Source organism: Anas platyrhynchos, chromosome 1, assembly GCF_047663525.1.
Source record: "Anas platyrhynchos isolate ZD024472 breed Pekin duck chromosome 1, IASCAAS_PekinDuck_T2T, whole genome shotgun sequence".
Lineage (NCBI taxonomy): Eukaryota > Metazoa > Chordata > Aves > Anseriformes > Anatidae > Anas > Anas platyrhynchos.
The window spans coordinates 38,647,168-38,661,079 of NC_092587.1; the positions used below are offsets into that span (position 1 = coordinate 38,647,168).

At 35.0% G+C, this 13,912-nt stretch overlaps 1 protein-coding gene across 1 annotated transcript in view; it reads left to right on the forward strand.

Moving 5' to 3' along the window:
- Positions 1 to 13,120, forward strand: part of TBC1D15 (TBC1 domain family member 15) — a 30,432-nt gene extending 17,312 nt beyond the window's left edge. Inside the window, exons 6-17 of the mRNA XM_027455518.3 lie at positions 418 to 520; positions 1,462 to 1,659; positions 3,141 to 3,269; positions 5,171 to 5,274; positions 5,554 to 5,648; positions 6,204 to 6,320; positions 8,092 to 8,192; positions 8,919 to 9,018; positions 9,408 to 9,505; positions 11,330 to 11,446; positions 12,023 to 12,109; positions 12,753 to 13,120. Of these exons, the coding sequence (XP_027311319.1) occupies positions 418 to 520; positions 1,462 to 1,659; positions 3,141 to 3,269; positions 5,171 to 5,274; positions 5,554 to 5,648; positions 6,204 to 6,320; positions 8,092 to 8,192; positions 8,919 to 9,018; positions 9,408 to 9,505; positions 11,330 to 11,446; positions 12,023 to 12,109; positions 12,753 to 12,959 (1,456 nt within the window). The 3' untranslated portion in view covers positions 12,960 to 13,120. The remainder of the gene's footprint in view (positions 1 to 417; positions 521 to 1,461; positions 1,660 to 3,140; positions 3,270 to 5,170; positions 5,275 to 5,553; positions 5,649 to 6,203; positions 6,321 to 8,091; positions 8,193 to 8,918; positions 9,019 to 9,407; positions 9,506 to 11,329; positions 11,447 to 12,022; positions 12,110 to 12,752) is intronic.
- The last annotated feature ends 792 nt before the right edge of the window (positions 13,121 to 13,912 follow it).

Consider the following 13,912-nt stretch of genomic DNA (forward strand, 5'->3'; position numbering starts at 1 on the left):
GTTCTTTTCATTTGCCCAGTTACATTAGAGGTGTTTCAGTGTGTGTATTGGAGTTGACTGTCTCTCACTAAATTTCCTTTCCTGTGTCACCTCTCTTTGTCCACTATCAAATGTAGAAAATACTTGCTCTGAAAGATAACTTTTACAACCCACATGTAATTTCTCCATACAGCATTGTAATATTTTGAAAACCTAAAGAATATAATTGAGAATGAGTATGACTAATCTTAGAGAACATGAAAGTCCTGTGGTATAATGTGTTAGCATATGGACTTTCGCCAAGAATGATCTTACATAAAATCTGTTTTCCTTGCACAAAATCTGGAATGTGACTTCCAAAACCTTTAAAAGTTATAAAACATTTTCAGAAAAAAAAGGTGGTACTTACAGAAACACCATGCTTTAATTTTCTTGCAGATCTCCACAGGATAAACGAATTCTTCTTGTGAATTCTCAGAACAAGTCTCTGTCTCAGTCTTTTGAAAATCTACTTGATGAACCATCATATGGCTTACTGCAAGTATGCGTTATTTTTTTTTTTATTATTCTGAACCATTTATTGAAAGAAAAAAAACCTTGCTGTATCATAAATATCCCCTGAATCATTGCCATTCTGGAACCGTTGATGTCATCCTAAAACAACTGTTTGCTATAGAAAATACACTTACTTGTAAGTTCAGTATGCTACTGATTTCTTTACCTCCCTGTGAACTATTTCAAACCTATTCAAGTTAATTTTGCCTGTATACATTTAGGTACAAATAGTTTTAGAAATTGAAAGAGGGAAAATTGTAGGTGTTATCAAAATGTATCAGCTAGGATTTCCTAAACTTTCTTTGACCAAGTATCCTCTTCCTGTTTTCTGACAGTTTTGAAGGGATGCTGGAAACTGAACAGCAAAGAGCACAGTATTGCTTAAGAGGTTTTTAATCTTAAAACTGGTTATCATTAGGTGGAGTTTGTGGCCTTACGAAAGTCAGCAGCAAAATTTCTAGTGAGGCCAGAGTTCTGACCCACTGGTTCATTTAATTACATTAAATCTTCATAAATGAATTGCATTAGATTCTTGACTGACTTGTCAGAAAAAAGTTTTGTGTGATGCTGCCAGCAGAGTATGTGATGTTTCAAGATGCTTTTCCTCTGTGCAGGTAGAGAAGGTAGGCAGAAGGAAGATGTTTTGTGGCGTTAATCACAGGAAAGTAAACACTAAATCTGATCTTATACATACGTCAGCATACTGCTATCCAATCTTTCAAATCAATCGGTAGTATTATCTTAACACTTAAGATCTCATACTTGTTTTTATTGTATAGTGAATGTACTGTATGAAAATACTTAAACATGAAACTTCAATAGCTTTGAGACCTACTGTAGATATTAATACTTGTCTACGTTGAGTACAAGAATTCCAAATAATCTGAGGTTTTTCATATTTTGCTTGTTTTCCTTGTTGTAACACAGAAATGGAAGAAAGATCCATACACAGTAACAATGGGAAGATTTTCCAAAGTCACAAACTATATTTTTGACAGTTTCCGATTAAGTGACCCTTCAACTCAGCGGCGACCACCATCAGAAATGGCAGACTTTCTTAATGATGCTATCCCAGGGCTAAAGATAAATCAGCAGGAAGAACCAGGATTTGAAGTCATTACACGAGTGAGTGTGTAAATGAATATAATACAGATGCATTGGTTCTTTTTATGTGTACATTTGAAGGAACTGTAAGCTTGAAGCTTGATGACTTGCGGTGTTTGTTTGGCAATTGTGGCATGTGCTGCCCTGCCATTTGTTGATGAGATTAAGATAAGCAGCCACTTCTTGAATATCAGTTTTATGCCTGTAAGCACAAATTTTGCTTAAAAAAATTGTCACAACTGAAGCAGGGATAATCCTTATTATTATCCTTAAGATTATCCTTATCTTATAGTATAACTACCCTGCAAACTGAACTGTCTCACTTCATGCTTAGTGTTTCCTCTTTGGTCAGATAGGGAACAGTATTAAGTAAAATTGGGGTGTGCGAGCTAATACCTAACTTTCATGGCTGATCACTTTAACTTTTCAATTTGTTTTAAGAGAATTAAGTTGGTTTAGAAAGATTAAAATGAAATATTTAATTGGATAACTAATGTCTGTGGTGTATAAACGTACAGATTGATGTATCGCTTGAACCAAAACTAGAATGAACTTGTAATTGTGTCATGAATCACATTTTGTGGGCTCCTGTTGTTTTCTTCCACAGATCAGTGGAAAAGATGTATTTTAAATGCTTGTGATTACTATTCAAGCAGCTCATGTTTCTAGTATTTCACTGTTTTGTCAGTTCTTCCTTGAGTTCAAAATAGTGTTAATAGCTTGTCAGTAACAGTGTGATCTACGTATGAACTACATATTAAAAACAATACTGACCTGTGTTGATCTGGCTAATGCCCTTGACTTCTCAGTCAAAAACTTTGAAAACGTGAAAAATAAATTGGTTTGGTGGTTACTATCATTGAAATGATTCTAGAAAATAAGGATCAGCTGTCTGCCGAATTCTTTAGTGTTTAAACATGAAAGTTGGGATAAGACTAACAGCTGAACTATGGAACTTAAGGCATTAGGAGTTCTGAAAACAATTTCCCTTGTTTTTAAGGGATAGTGTACTGTATTTGATCTTAGAGCCACACTGTTTGGACTGTGTAGGCATAACATTCATGAACCTGAGTTTGTTCTCTCTTAAGAGAACGTGCTTTTGAAGTGAAGCTCCCTATTGTCCCTGTTTGCTGTGCTGCACATACTTAATGCATTTCAGGTTGCTTAGAGGCATTCAGTCTGTGGGACTAGGCTGAAGTCAGTTCAGAGATGTCTGGTGTTGGTGGAAGGCTATTTAAAACATACAACCTCCTCTGAAATATGCAATCGTAGCATAGATAGCCAGGTTCTTAGCACAAAGTGTCTTGTTCTTTCTGCCTGCATTGGTCCACGCTACTTGTTGATGTAGAGTTACTAACTGGAACGATCTAAGGTGAATGTGAATATGCACATGGGAAAATATAATTGAACTGAACATAAGGAACTGGCAAGCTTTGTGTGACTGTTCAAAAATACTGAAGCATTTCATTGGGATTCATATAACACCTTCGTGTTTGTTTCAGATTGATCTAGGAAAACAACCTGAAGTTAGTAGAAGAGAGCCTGTGTCAACTGAAGAATGGGCGAAGAATATGGATTCCGAAGGAAGAATTTTAAATGTTGACTACATAAAGCAATCGATATTCAAAGGGGTAACTTGTTTTTCTAAAGTCAGCAAGACCTGTGGCTGGCTTCTGGTCCCTTTTTTCTCCATCCCAAACTATGGTTATACTGTTTTCTTTATACATGTAATGCTTTATATGCAGGACTTCAGGCACAAGCCAGTCAGTATTGTTGGAGAGACTTTATAAAAATGATTTAATGCTAATTGAATACCTCCTGAGTCTTGCAGCCAGACAGTGTGCTGTACAGGTAGAGAGATCTTACGGTGGATGGCTAAAGGGAGTGAGATGGAAAGACAAAGGCCTGAGTGATTGAGGGGAGAAATCAAAGTGTCTTTCAGAAAAACACTGCAATGTTAGGGTATCTATTTTATTCTTTTCTTCTTAAGGGCTTTTTCTCTTCTTTTTCCAACAAAAACTTCTTTTTTTGCTGAGCAGTTTACCTGGATTTTGCCCTCAGTACTCATCATTTGCCGATATTTATTATTGAACTGCAACGTGAATGTGAATTCAGTCTTGGCAGCACAATTTTTAAAACTTTTAGCTATACTGTAGCTATTCTACCCAACATACTTATTTTTTTTTTAAAACTGAAGGTTTTTTTTAATGGGAATCCAGCTGCCTTAATCATGCATTTTTTGTGCACCTGTTGGTGCGTGTTTATAAGCGTGCAGTCTCCTGTTCTGGGAGTTTAAGCAGGGATAGAGAATAATAAAATTGAAATTACAGTCTTTTTCTTAAAAATACATATTAAGGAATGAACTGTGAAGAGGGCAAACCAGAACTGAGACCCTTTACAGCTTGTTTGACCGTTCTTTTATATATTTTTGCCCTGAGGAATCTAGTTAAGGACCCTTCATGATGATTTCTATAAAACTTTTCCCAACATCTGAAGTTTCCCTGTCCTCTCTGTTGCCCATTGCCAGAGGAGTGAGTGCCCAGTGTTATTCATGACTCTGAAACCAATGTAACTTCCAATATGTTAAATGCAGATTCTCTTACAAGAGCATGATTCTCTTAAATTGTTTGCATATTACTGGAAAAGTTCCAGTTACTGCTTGGCTAGAGCACCAAATTTCAGTGGCTGATGCTATTTGCAGCACTTACCTTCCTTGCCTCAACTTAATGGTAAGTGAAAAAATACAGTGAGGCATGAAGCATTGCGTCCCCAGCACGCGGACTAGCCTTGGATTGGTAAATTCCAGAGTGTTGTAGCAGAAGTGCTTTATTCTTGTGACTATACTGCAGGAGTTGGAAGAATCTCTTTTGACAAGTGGGATAGGATTCAGCTACTGCATTTTTATCATATAAAAATGAGTTTTATTTAGATCTCTGGCAAGTAGTGTCCTTGAGTAGACAGTGGTATTTTGAATTGCGTGGAAGGTTCATCTGTATGTTGGCCATGTCTTGATACACATAACTATTTGTTTAAAAAAAAGTAAAATGAAATAGGAGGCTAGTACTCAAGATCAATTTGTGGAGAGACCAAATGTTTGACAGTTACACAGCATCATGTTTAAATATATAAATTTTAAAGGTACTTTTTTTTTAATTTCTTAGTATCTGTGATGCCCTTAAGGTTTTTATACCAAGCAGTGAAGCAAAAATATATAAAGAAATACCTTTTGTAAAGTTTGGTTTATGTTCTAAAGATGAATCCAGCGCTTCTGTGGTTTGTAGGACATGTTAAACTGGTTTTCATTCCATTTTTTTTCAATGTCTGAGTTGTATTGCTGCTTAATCATATTTTCTCCCTCTTTTTCCTGCAAATGTGTTATGTACTTAGCAGATAAGATTTGGCTATAATGTAGAAAGAGAAAACATTTTTTTTTAATGTTGTTGCTTCAAGAAGCATTGTATTCATGTAGAAGCATTTCCTCCCAAAATTGAAATGGTCTTTTTGTTAATGTTTCTTATCTATTTTTCCCTAGGGACTCTGCCATACTTTAAGAAAAGAGGCATGGAAATTTCTTCTGGGGTATTTTCCTTGGAATAGCACTAAAGAAGAGAGAGCAAATTTGCAAAAGAGGAAAACGTGAGTACGGTTTTATTAGGTTACAAAATACATGAAAAGTTTCTTTTCTTAAGACACATCTTTAGAGACAGCTATTAAAGTTTGTTCAATGCAGCGAAGTGTTTGAGAGACCTTAAAAAGATTGTTCTGTTCAAAGAAAGTAAAAATGTTACATAAACAAATTGCTCTTAGCCTGTTTGGTCCAAATAACAAGGAGAATGAATGCTTAAATTAAAAAAAAAAAAAAAAAAAGGTAATGACTGAGCATACTTTGGTTTCAAAATAATCTTTCTTCTTCAGGGACGAATATTTCAGGATGAAACTGCAGTGGAAATCTGTCAGTGAGGAACAGGAAAAACGAAATTCAAGATTAAGAGACTACCGGAGTCTTATAGGTAAATTTAGTTTCAGAAACATGTAACTGAATTCTCAAACATTTATAGTTCAACTTGAAATTGGAGAACTATAATCCTGAGTAACATGTAGGAAAAACCACTAAAAACTAACATGCTGCTATTCTCAAAGGTGTCATAAATTCTGTTATATGTTCAACATTAAAACTTCTTTAACTGGTGTAATTCAGAGCTTTACATCTTACTATTACAGATACAATTAACATTGTATCGATAACTTACATAAAATTGTTCTTAATCCTGGTAGTTAAAGAACATGTCCTCTGAATTATAATCAGTAATTATTCCATTAAAAATTAAACTTTTTTTTTTTAAAGGGTTTCAAATCCATTTACAAGTGAACCTTTTCATTCAAGACAGGAAGGATTTTTTTACTTTATTTCAAAATGACATTCCATGATGTAGTTGTTGTCTTACAGTATTCAAACCTTTGAAACAGTGTTTGACAAAAAAATCACTTAAACTATCCTGAATTCATTAGATCCTGGCTTTGTAGAACATGTTTTTAAAATGTTTTTAACTCTGAACTGTTTTTAGAGAAAGATGTAAACAGGACAGATAGAACAAACAAATTCTATGAAGGTGAAGATAATCCAGGACTGATTTTACTTCATGATATTTTGATGACCTATTGCATGTATGACTTTGACTTAGGTAAGTTGCATTCCTCTGAACTTAATCTTTTTAGATTCTGATTTAGTTTTACTTGTGCTAAGGACAGTTAATACAATTCAACTTGTTTTAATTACAATTCTTTCTTCAAATGTCAATGTTTATATTTTAATAATGTAAATAACTTTGTTTCCTGTCTGCTGCTTCTTCCTCTCTTCTATTTAATATCACAGGCATCTGAATTCAGCTGAGATGGGGTTAGGACTTATGTGGCAGTTTGCCTTCACAGTAGCTTTACTGTTGTTTTCATAGGCTTGAAGCAACTTTGCTCTTCAGAGTTTTTTCTGGGTTTGTGTATTTGGAGCTTGAGCGTTATACACATTTTTAAGACTGATACACCAATTACAATTATAAACCAGCTGCCACTGCTGTATTTAAAGCTCAGCATGCTTAACCAGCTATTTGTAAACACGAGTGTTGTTATGAATACTTCAAAAGCTGATTCTCGAGGAGTACACTTAGCAGTCTGTCAGAAACTATGATATAGAGTATGCATCTGTTGCGGAAGGAAAAGTTCATAACGTCTTCCTTCAATTACAGTATAGCTGAGATGTCTGTCTTGACTTCTTTTACTTGTCTTGGGAAGGAAAAGAGATTTCTAGCTGGTTCCCCCTCCTTCACCCCTGGCATGACATTGGGCTGTCCTATACTTGCAGGTATTCTGTTTCAGAAAAGTGTTGGGAGTCTGCAAAAGTCTGCTTTGACAGATTTTGAATGCACAAAGTAGGAACAAATCTTTAATTACTAATAAACTTGCTGCAGAGTAGTAGTACTTGCCAGATTTTATCCCTTCTGTCAAGTCTGTAAAGATGCTTGATCTTTTGGCTTGAAAAAGGGAAAATGAGAAAAGACTCCATCTAAAAGTGCAGCTCTTACCCGTCTTTCCACATTTCTATCTGCATTAGCATGCAGTGACATATATCTTAGTGAAATAAAGGCTTGTTCACCACCTACACAGTGATGGAAAAAATTATTTAGATGGCTTAAATTTATGCAGGGGAGAAGTCTTATGTTTTATAAACAAACAAGAATAATGGAAATGCAGTACCTTTGACACCACTCACTATCCTGGGTTTCTAAGCTACTCAGTTGTTGATAAAATGCTGTTGATACCTGTTGATACAACATTTTTCTGAATGAATTCCTCAAGTCAAATATTAATGAAACTGTTTTTGATCTTTAAGAGACTTAAGCTGTCTTGAACAGCATTTTCTCTGGATTTATTTTAATTGGCTGTAGTATTAAATTCAGGGAGCAGAACTTTTCTTTTGACCTTTTTGAATTATTTACCTGTTTTCTGTTCCTTCCTCTGTTTTTCCTTCTCACACCTACTCCTGTTTTCACATTCATCGACTCCAGTTCTCTTTGGTTACTCAGTTATAATTGCATTGTTAAGAAGTGCAAACAGCCAAGCTTGAGTCTAAGTGAGAAATGTAATGTTCTGCTAAACCAACCACTGATGATAGACATGCACATCAATTATTTTTTCCCTTGCTTAAAGAAGTCTCCAGCAGCAGTGGGGCAGTAAGTTGACTATAGCAGCAGTTGTAAGGTAGCTGAGAGAGTGAGAAAGAAGGGTAAACAATGAGCTCAAAAAATCCTTCTACTCTTCTTAAGCATGCTGTTAAGTACAATTATAGTGTTCATACAAACTTGGAATGCATAACTTGTTTTGCTTGGTTATTCTTGAAAAATTGCTGTTTAGCTATTGAATTTAACTAAATTCCTGTCTGCCTTTTTTGTCTCCATTGAGGTTATGTCCAGGGAATGAGTGACTTGCTTTCACCTGTCTTGTATGTTATGGAGAATGAAGTAGATGCCTTTTGGTGCTTTGTGTCATACATGGATCAAATGGTAAAAATAAGTTGTTGTTTTTGGCATACATAAAACAAAAAAGGAAACCTAAAGCTGCAGATAGCATTTGGGCTTAATTTTTTTAAAATTAAGTTTATAAAACAAAGTACTTGTAAAACAAAGATTAGCTTAAGTTTGAAGCCAACTGTTTTGATTGTTGACAGAAATTTAGCTAGTACTCAAAAAAAAAAATTCCAAGGTAACTTAGAGTCAGACTGCACAAATTCATATAAATCAGGAGTCCTCCAGAAGGATTTTGTACAGGGTAATGGTTCTCTATCAGAACTGCCTTTTGGTACTTGTTAAATGGAATTTAGACTTCCCACAAACAGAAGCTTTTCTGGATTGTGCCTGTGGTGAAACAGTATGTGGTACAGCACATAAAAACTAGCGCAGCAATAAAAGAAAAGTTTTTTTGTTTGAGTGCAGTGATGCTGCAGTAGTACAGAGTGTGGGCTAATTTAAAATATCGTTTATTATATACCAAAGTAAATACTATTGTTGGAGAAACACAGTTCGCTGCTTTACTCAAACGTTTCAGTAAAAGGCAGATATTTCTTTAAATACAAGTGCAATCTTTTAAGGGCTCCACATATGAAATACTTAAAGGGGTGAGATCCACTTGCTATGATAAAACTTCTTTGTTATAATTAACCATATCTGCAAATCTCAATCATCATTATTTGATTGATATAAATGATATTGCTAATATTTTATTTTATCCAGCATCAGAATTTTGAAGAACAGATGCAGGGTATGAAGACACAACTAATTCAGCTGAGCACTTTGCTTCGTTTACTAGACAGTGGATTTTGCAGTTATTTAGGTAGGTGTGTTATTCATGCAGAGTAACTAAAGCAACTTACTGCATTCTGTGTGCACTGATATCCCAACCAGTCTTTAAACATATTTCCAATAATAATATTAAATGTACACAGGACTCATTTACTGGACTTCTAATTTAGGAAACACCTATAAGATTTTGATAATTGTTCCATGAGTGTTGGAAAAAAGTTATCTTGTTACTGAATTAAAAAATATGCCATCGTCCACCAAGTATCATTGATTTTGAAGCGGGACCACCATACTAAAGATCAGCTCTATGAGTGTGTACCTGTAAATGTGTGTGTGTGTGTATGTATATATATATATATATTCCCCCCCCCCCACCCGCCTTTGTCTTAACCAAATCTGGTATTTTTCTCTTATTCCTAGAATCTCAAGACTCAGGCTACCTTTATTTTTGCTTCCGATGGCTTCTCATCAGATTTAAAAGGGAATTTAGCTTTCAAGATATTCTTCGACTCTGGGAGGTAAGCAGGTATTTCATCACACAAACTCCATCAGTTTTCAGTTTTTGGACTTCTGTAACGTACCCTTCTTCAGTACAAAAGCATGGATCATTCTACAAAGTAATAGGCTAAAAGTAATAGAAGGGAAAAAAAACCTGCATCAATGTAATAAGGAGAGGACATTAGCATATGTTATGTCTTTTTAGCCAAAATAACAACTTGGGAGTTTAATGAAAAAAATCTTTTTAAGACCTGATGGGGACAAGTCAGCTTTTTCATAAGATTTGGATAGGATCCCTCAGATGAGGCTCATAAGTGAGAGTAGTTACTGGAGAATGTCAGCTTACTTTTTTTTTTGTGAAAAAACAGAAGAAATAGCACTTGTGTCTCTGATTATTAGTTACTCATCTTTCTGATATTTGGCTTGATACTGATGTTGCTTTATAGATTATGAGGAACGAAGCTGCAGCAGGTAGTTTTTGTTCTTGCCAAATCCATAACCAAGTCTTCTGACATTATCCTCTTTAACCTTGATGCCAAGTAACATACTATAAAGGATATCAAAATGTAGAGATTCTGATAATTCCAGGTTAATGAGATTTTTTTATTTTACTGAAGCGATTTTGTGTTCAGATAGCATAATTAAGATAAACAAACTTCTTTGAGCACTGTTTAATTCTTTGTTCTAAGAAGAAAGTCTAACAAGAGTACGGCTCTATTGTCCAAGATGCATTTAACAAGAGCACACTATTACTCTTACTTGGGAGTTATCCATGTAAACATTCAGATGAATGGGAGCAGCCTGGAAAGGAGTGTTGTTATGTTAGGACATAACATCACATAGAATTATGCTGGGGAATAGAAGGGTTATGAAAAGAACAGGACCAAGATGCATTAGGTTTCTTCTATAAAGAAAACTAATGTTGTTTGTGGTATAATGAAATATAATGTTGATGCTTCATTCATTTTTTCCACTTAAAGAGGAGAACCATTATATAAAACTGTTGAAAGTAAATCATTTTCCAGTTCAGTGCCTTATATCAAAACAAGGAATGGAGAAGGTTCTTCACAAGGCTGGCGATGAGGTGTTCACCCTAGAGATGGGGCATATCAGTCTCCATCAGGCTGACCAGCAGCTAGAACCTTACGCTCTCTAAGCAAGAGTTGTAATCATCAGATTGGGGTAGAAAATGTAGGTGGTTATATCACCTACTATCAGGGTGTGCTAGGCAGTACATGCACTAGAGGGGTGACATTCTACATTGTGTGGATAAGTTGGGCTGCACAGCATGACTGCAGAGTCATTTGCAGTGCTATGTACAACATTACATACTTAGCATCTTTCACAGAAATACAATTGCAAGTTGAGCTGTTTTGCTGCTCTGTCTGGGTGGGATTATGTACAGTGTTTTAGTAGTCTCTCCCAAATTCAACCCAGATAGCATACTGACCAGCTGTTGAGATATTCTAAAATTGAGAGCAGCTCAGTCCTTCCTTCACAATGGATACCCTCGACACACAGTATTACCTGGTAATTTCCAGCCAGCCTTTTGATCTTTTTCCCTTCCACAAGTGAACTGCCTCATTCTCAAGATGGCACAGGAAGACTGGGTAGAAAAGGAAGAACTAAGCATTTAGTGATTCAAACTTGCAGTTGTCACTAATTGGCTAAAATAAAAGTTTTTAACATTTCTAGAAATACTTAGATGCCATCAAAAATAGTTTGTTCTTAAACAACTAGGCTTTAGGGCTTACTGAAGCTTCATTAAAACATTTTCTAACATTTACCTTTCTTCTCAGAGTTAGGACATAAACATTTCAAAAGTTTTTCTCATATTTTAACAGGTCATGTGGACAGAATTGCCTTGCCAGAATTTTCATCTTCTTCTCTGTTGTGCTATCTTAGAATCTGAAAAACAGCAAATAATGGACAAGCACTATGGCTTTAATGAAATATTAAAGGTACTAAGTTCTTATACATTATTTTAAATATTAATTATTTTTCTGGAGTGAATACAGTATGTTTGTATTTCATGTTTAGGGGGAATAGGTGTAGGAAAGGTCCATACTATCTTCAGAAGTGTGAATGTATGTTTAATACCTGTTTTTCATACTTTCAAAAAGGTTTATTGGATGCCTGTGGTTTGTAGTAAGATCATCAACAAATGGTTCTCTTGCTTAGACTGCTGCTTAGTATGTTTATTCTTAATATTTGCTTTGTCTTCTGTAGTCTCATTTGATATGTTTGAAAACGTGAAAACGTGAGCTGGGGTTAACTGGAAAGACTGGGTGGTTTGTCACATTTGGAAATACCATAGATTCTCCTTAAAGGTCTCAGATAGTGATGAAAGCCAGCAGTTAAATGCATCTTTCAGTACCTATTTTGTTAATGCAAATAGAGTATGTTCAGCACTTCACAGCTTAAGTGGCAAGCCTATGATACTTATTAGCAGTGCAGTACAGTATTACTATATTTTACAATACAGCATATTTTTCACAGCTTGTTACACTTACTGTTATTTGTGAATGTATTTTCAGCATATCAATGAGCTGTCCATGAAAATCGATGTGGAATACATACTCTGCAAAGCAGAAGCAATTTCTATGCAGATGATGAATTGCAAGGTAACGGTATTTTGAATCTATCTGTGAGCATTTCTAGACAGTGAAACTAGTAGTTGGCTCTAATTGTATATGTATGACTTGTGAAACAACTAAGTGTTTGAATATGATAAAGGGTGTGCTGTATCTACATGGCACCTACATTCCAAAAGCCTATAAGCAAGATTAATGTTACAGGGAAATACTGTTCACGGGGGGGGGGAAGACGCATTGTGCCTTTTGACAGTAATTTCTTAACTCTGACTAAATAACCTGAGTACAAGTAATTTGATATTTGGTGTGCTCAGAAAAGATGAGGGGAAATACCCATTGCACTGAATGCATACCAAATGTATTTGACAGCAACTAATGGTTCACTCGATTTTAAAAAAATAATTTCAATAATATGAAGTGTAATTATAATAGTTATGTGGAGTTTTATTTTAGTGATGAAGATGATAATCAGTAAATGATTAGAGCCTTTTACTGTCTCTTTAAAAAGCAGATGCAGAAAACAATCTCTTTAATGGAAGTAGTGCTGGGAGAGATGTTTGCAGTACAGCCAAATTCAGATGAATGATTACTTTATTTGGGGAGGGGGGGATTTTTAAATCTCATTTTTAAATGTAATTACAGTGTTGGGCTGTTTTTTCCTTCTCTTTTACAGGAATTGCCTCAAGCAGTTAGTGAGATCCTGGGCATAGAAAGCAGTTCCGTAACACCAGATTCAGATACTGGAGAGGATGAAAGTGCAACAGTGCTGAGCTGTCCTACGTCGTTGTATCAGAGTATCTCAACACCTGTAACTGCTGCCAATGGAACAAGAGAAAGCACTCAACAGATGTCTGAGACGCAGACCTTGACACCTGCATAATTACAGTTGATTAAATTGAAGAAAGACTTTACTGAGCACGTTTTTTCCAAGCACTTGAGAGATGGATATTTAAATTTGGTGTTGATTAAGCTTTAAGGTTGGAAAGAAAATCTGTACTGTAATGCTCTTGCATTAAAGCTTTACGACATGACTCAACTTAACTATTTTTGTAGTTTCTTCTACCAAAATAGCCTTTTGTTTTCAATAACATTCCTTAATATTTTTGTAGCCAAGTGCATTTTCTTTTTGCTGGTGAACTGGAAATGAATGGAGATTAAGAAAGAAAAGTACATATATGGAAAGTACATATTTGCTGAGCTTTCACACATCGATCTAAGATGGTGTGAGTTCTTTGATTTGAGCAGATTCACAATAGGCCAGCTGAAGCTGCTGTAAAAAAAAAATCAAGCTGAAGAGATGCTGATGTGTTAAAGATCATTTTGTAAATGAATGGGTTTTCCTTATCTCAAATGTTTACAAAAATACTTGTAAGTATTTGTTGCTGGTTGAATGTAGATTTGAAATGGACATTTTTACATACGGTTTAATGTCCAAATACTGATTTTTGTGTAACTGGGAGTGGATGAACAGTATATTTTTACATTAACATATCTTCACTTTATATATGCATATATATATATATTTACACACATACACTATATACACAGATGTTTGTGAATACTAGAAGGATAGTCATATTTTCAATATCTGAATAAACTTGACTGTTCATTCATATGAATCAGTTTGACCAAATTAATGAGCAGCTCAAACTTGGGCTCTTTTTCAAAACTATTTTCTAACTGAAGGAAACTTTCATGGGAATACATTCAGTCTTACACCTAAGGTCATTTTGCAAATAATTTCTTGCAAATTTACTAATGTTTATCTTTGCTAATATATTAACGGATCAATTAACTACTTACACTTTTTATGCCAAGATTATTTGGAGAATC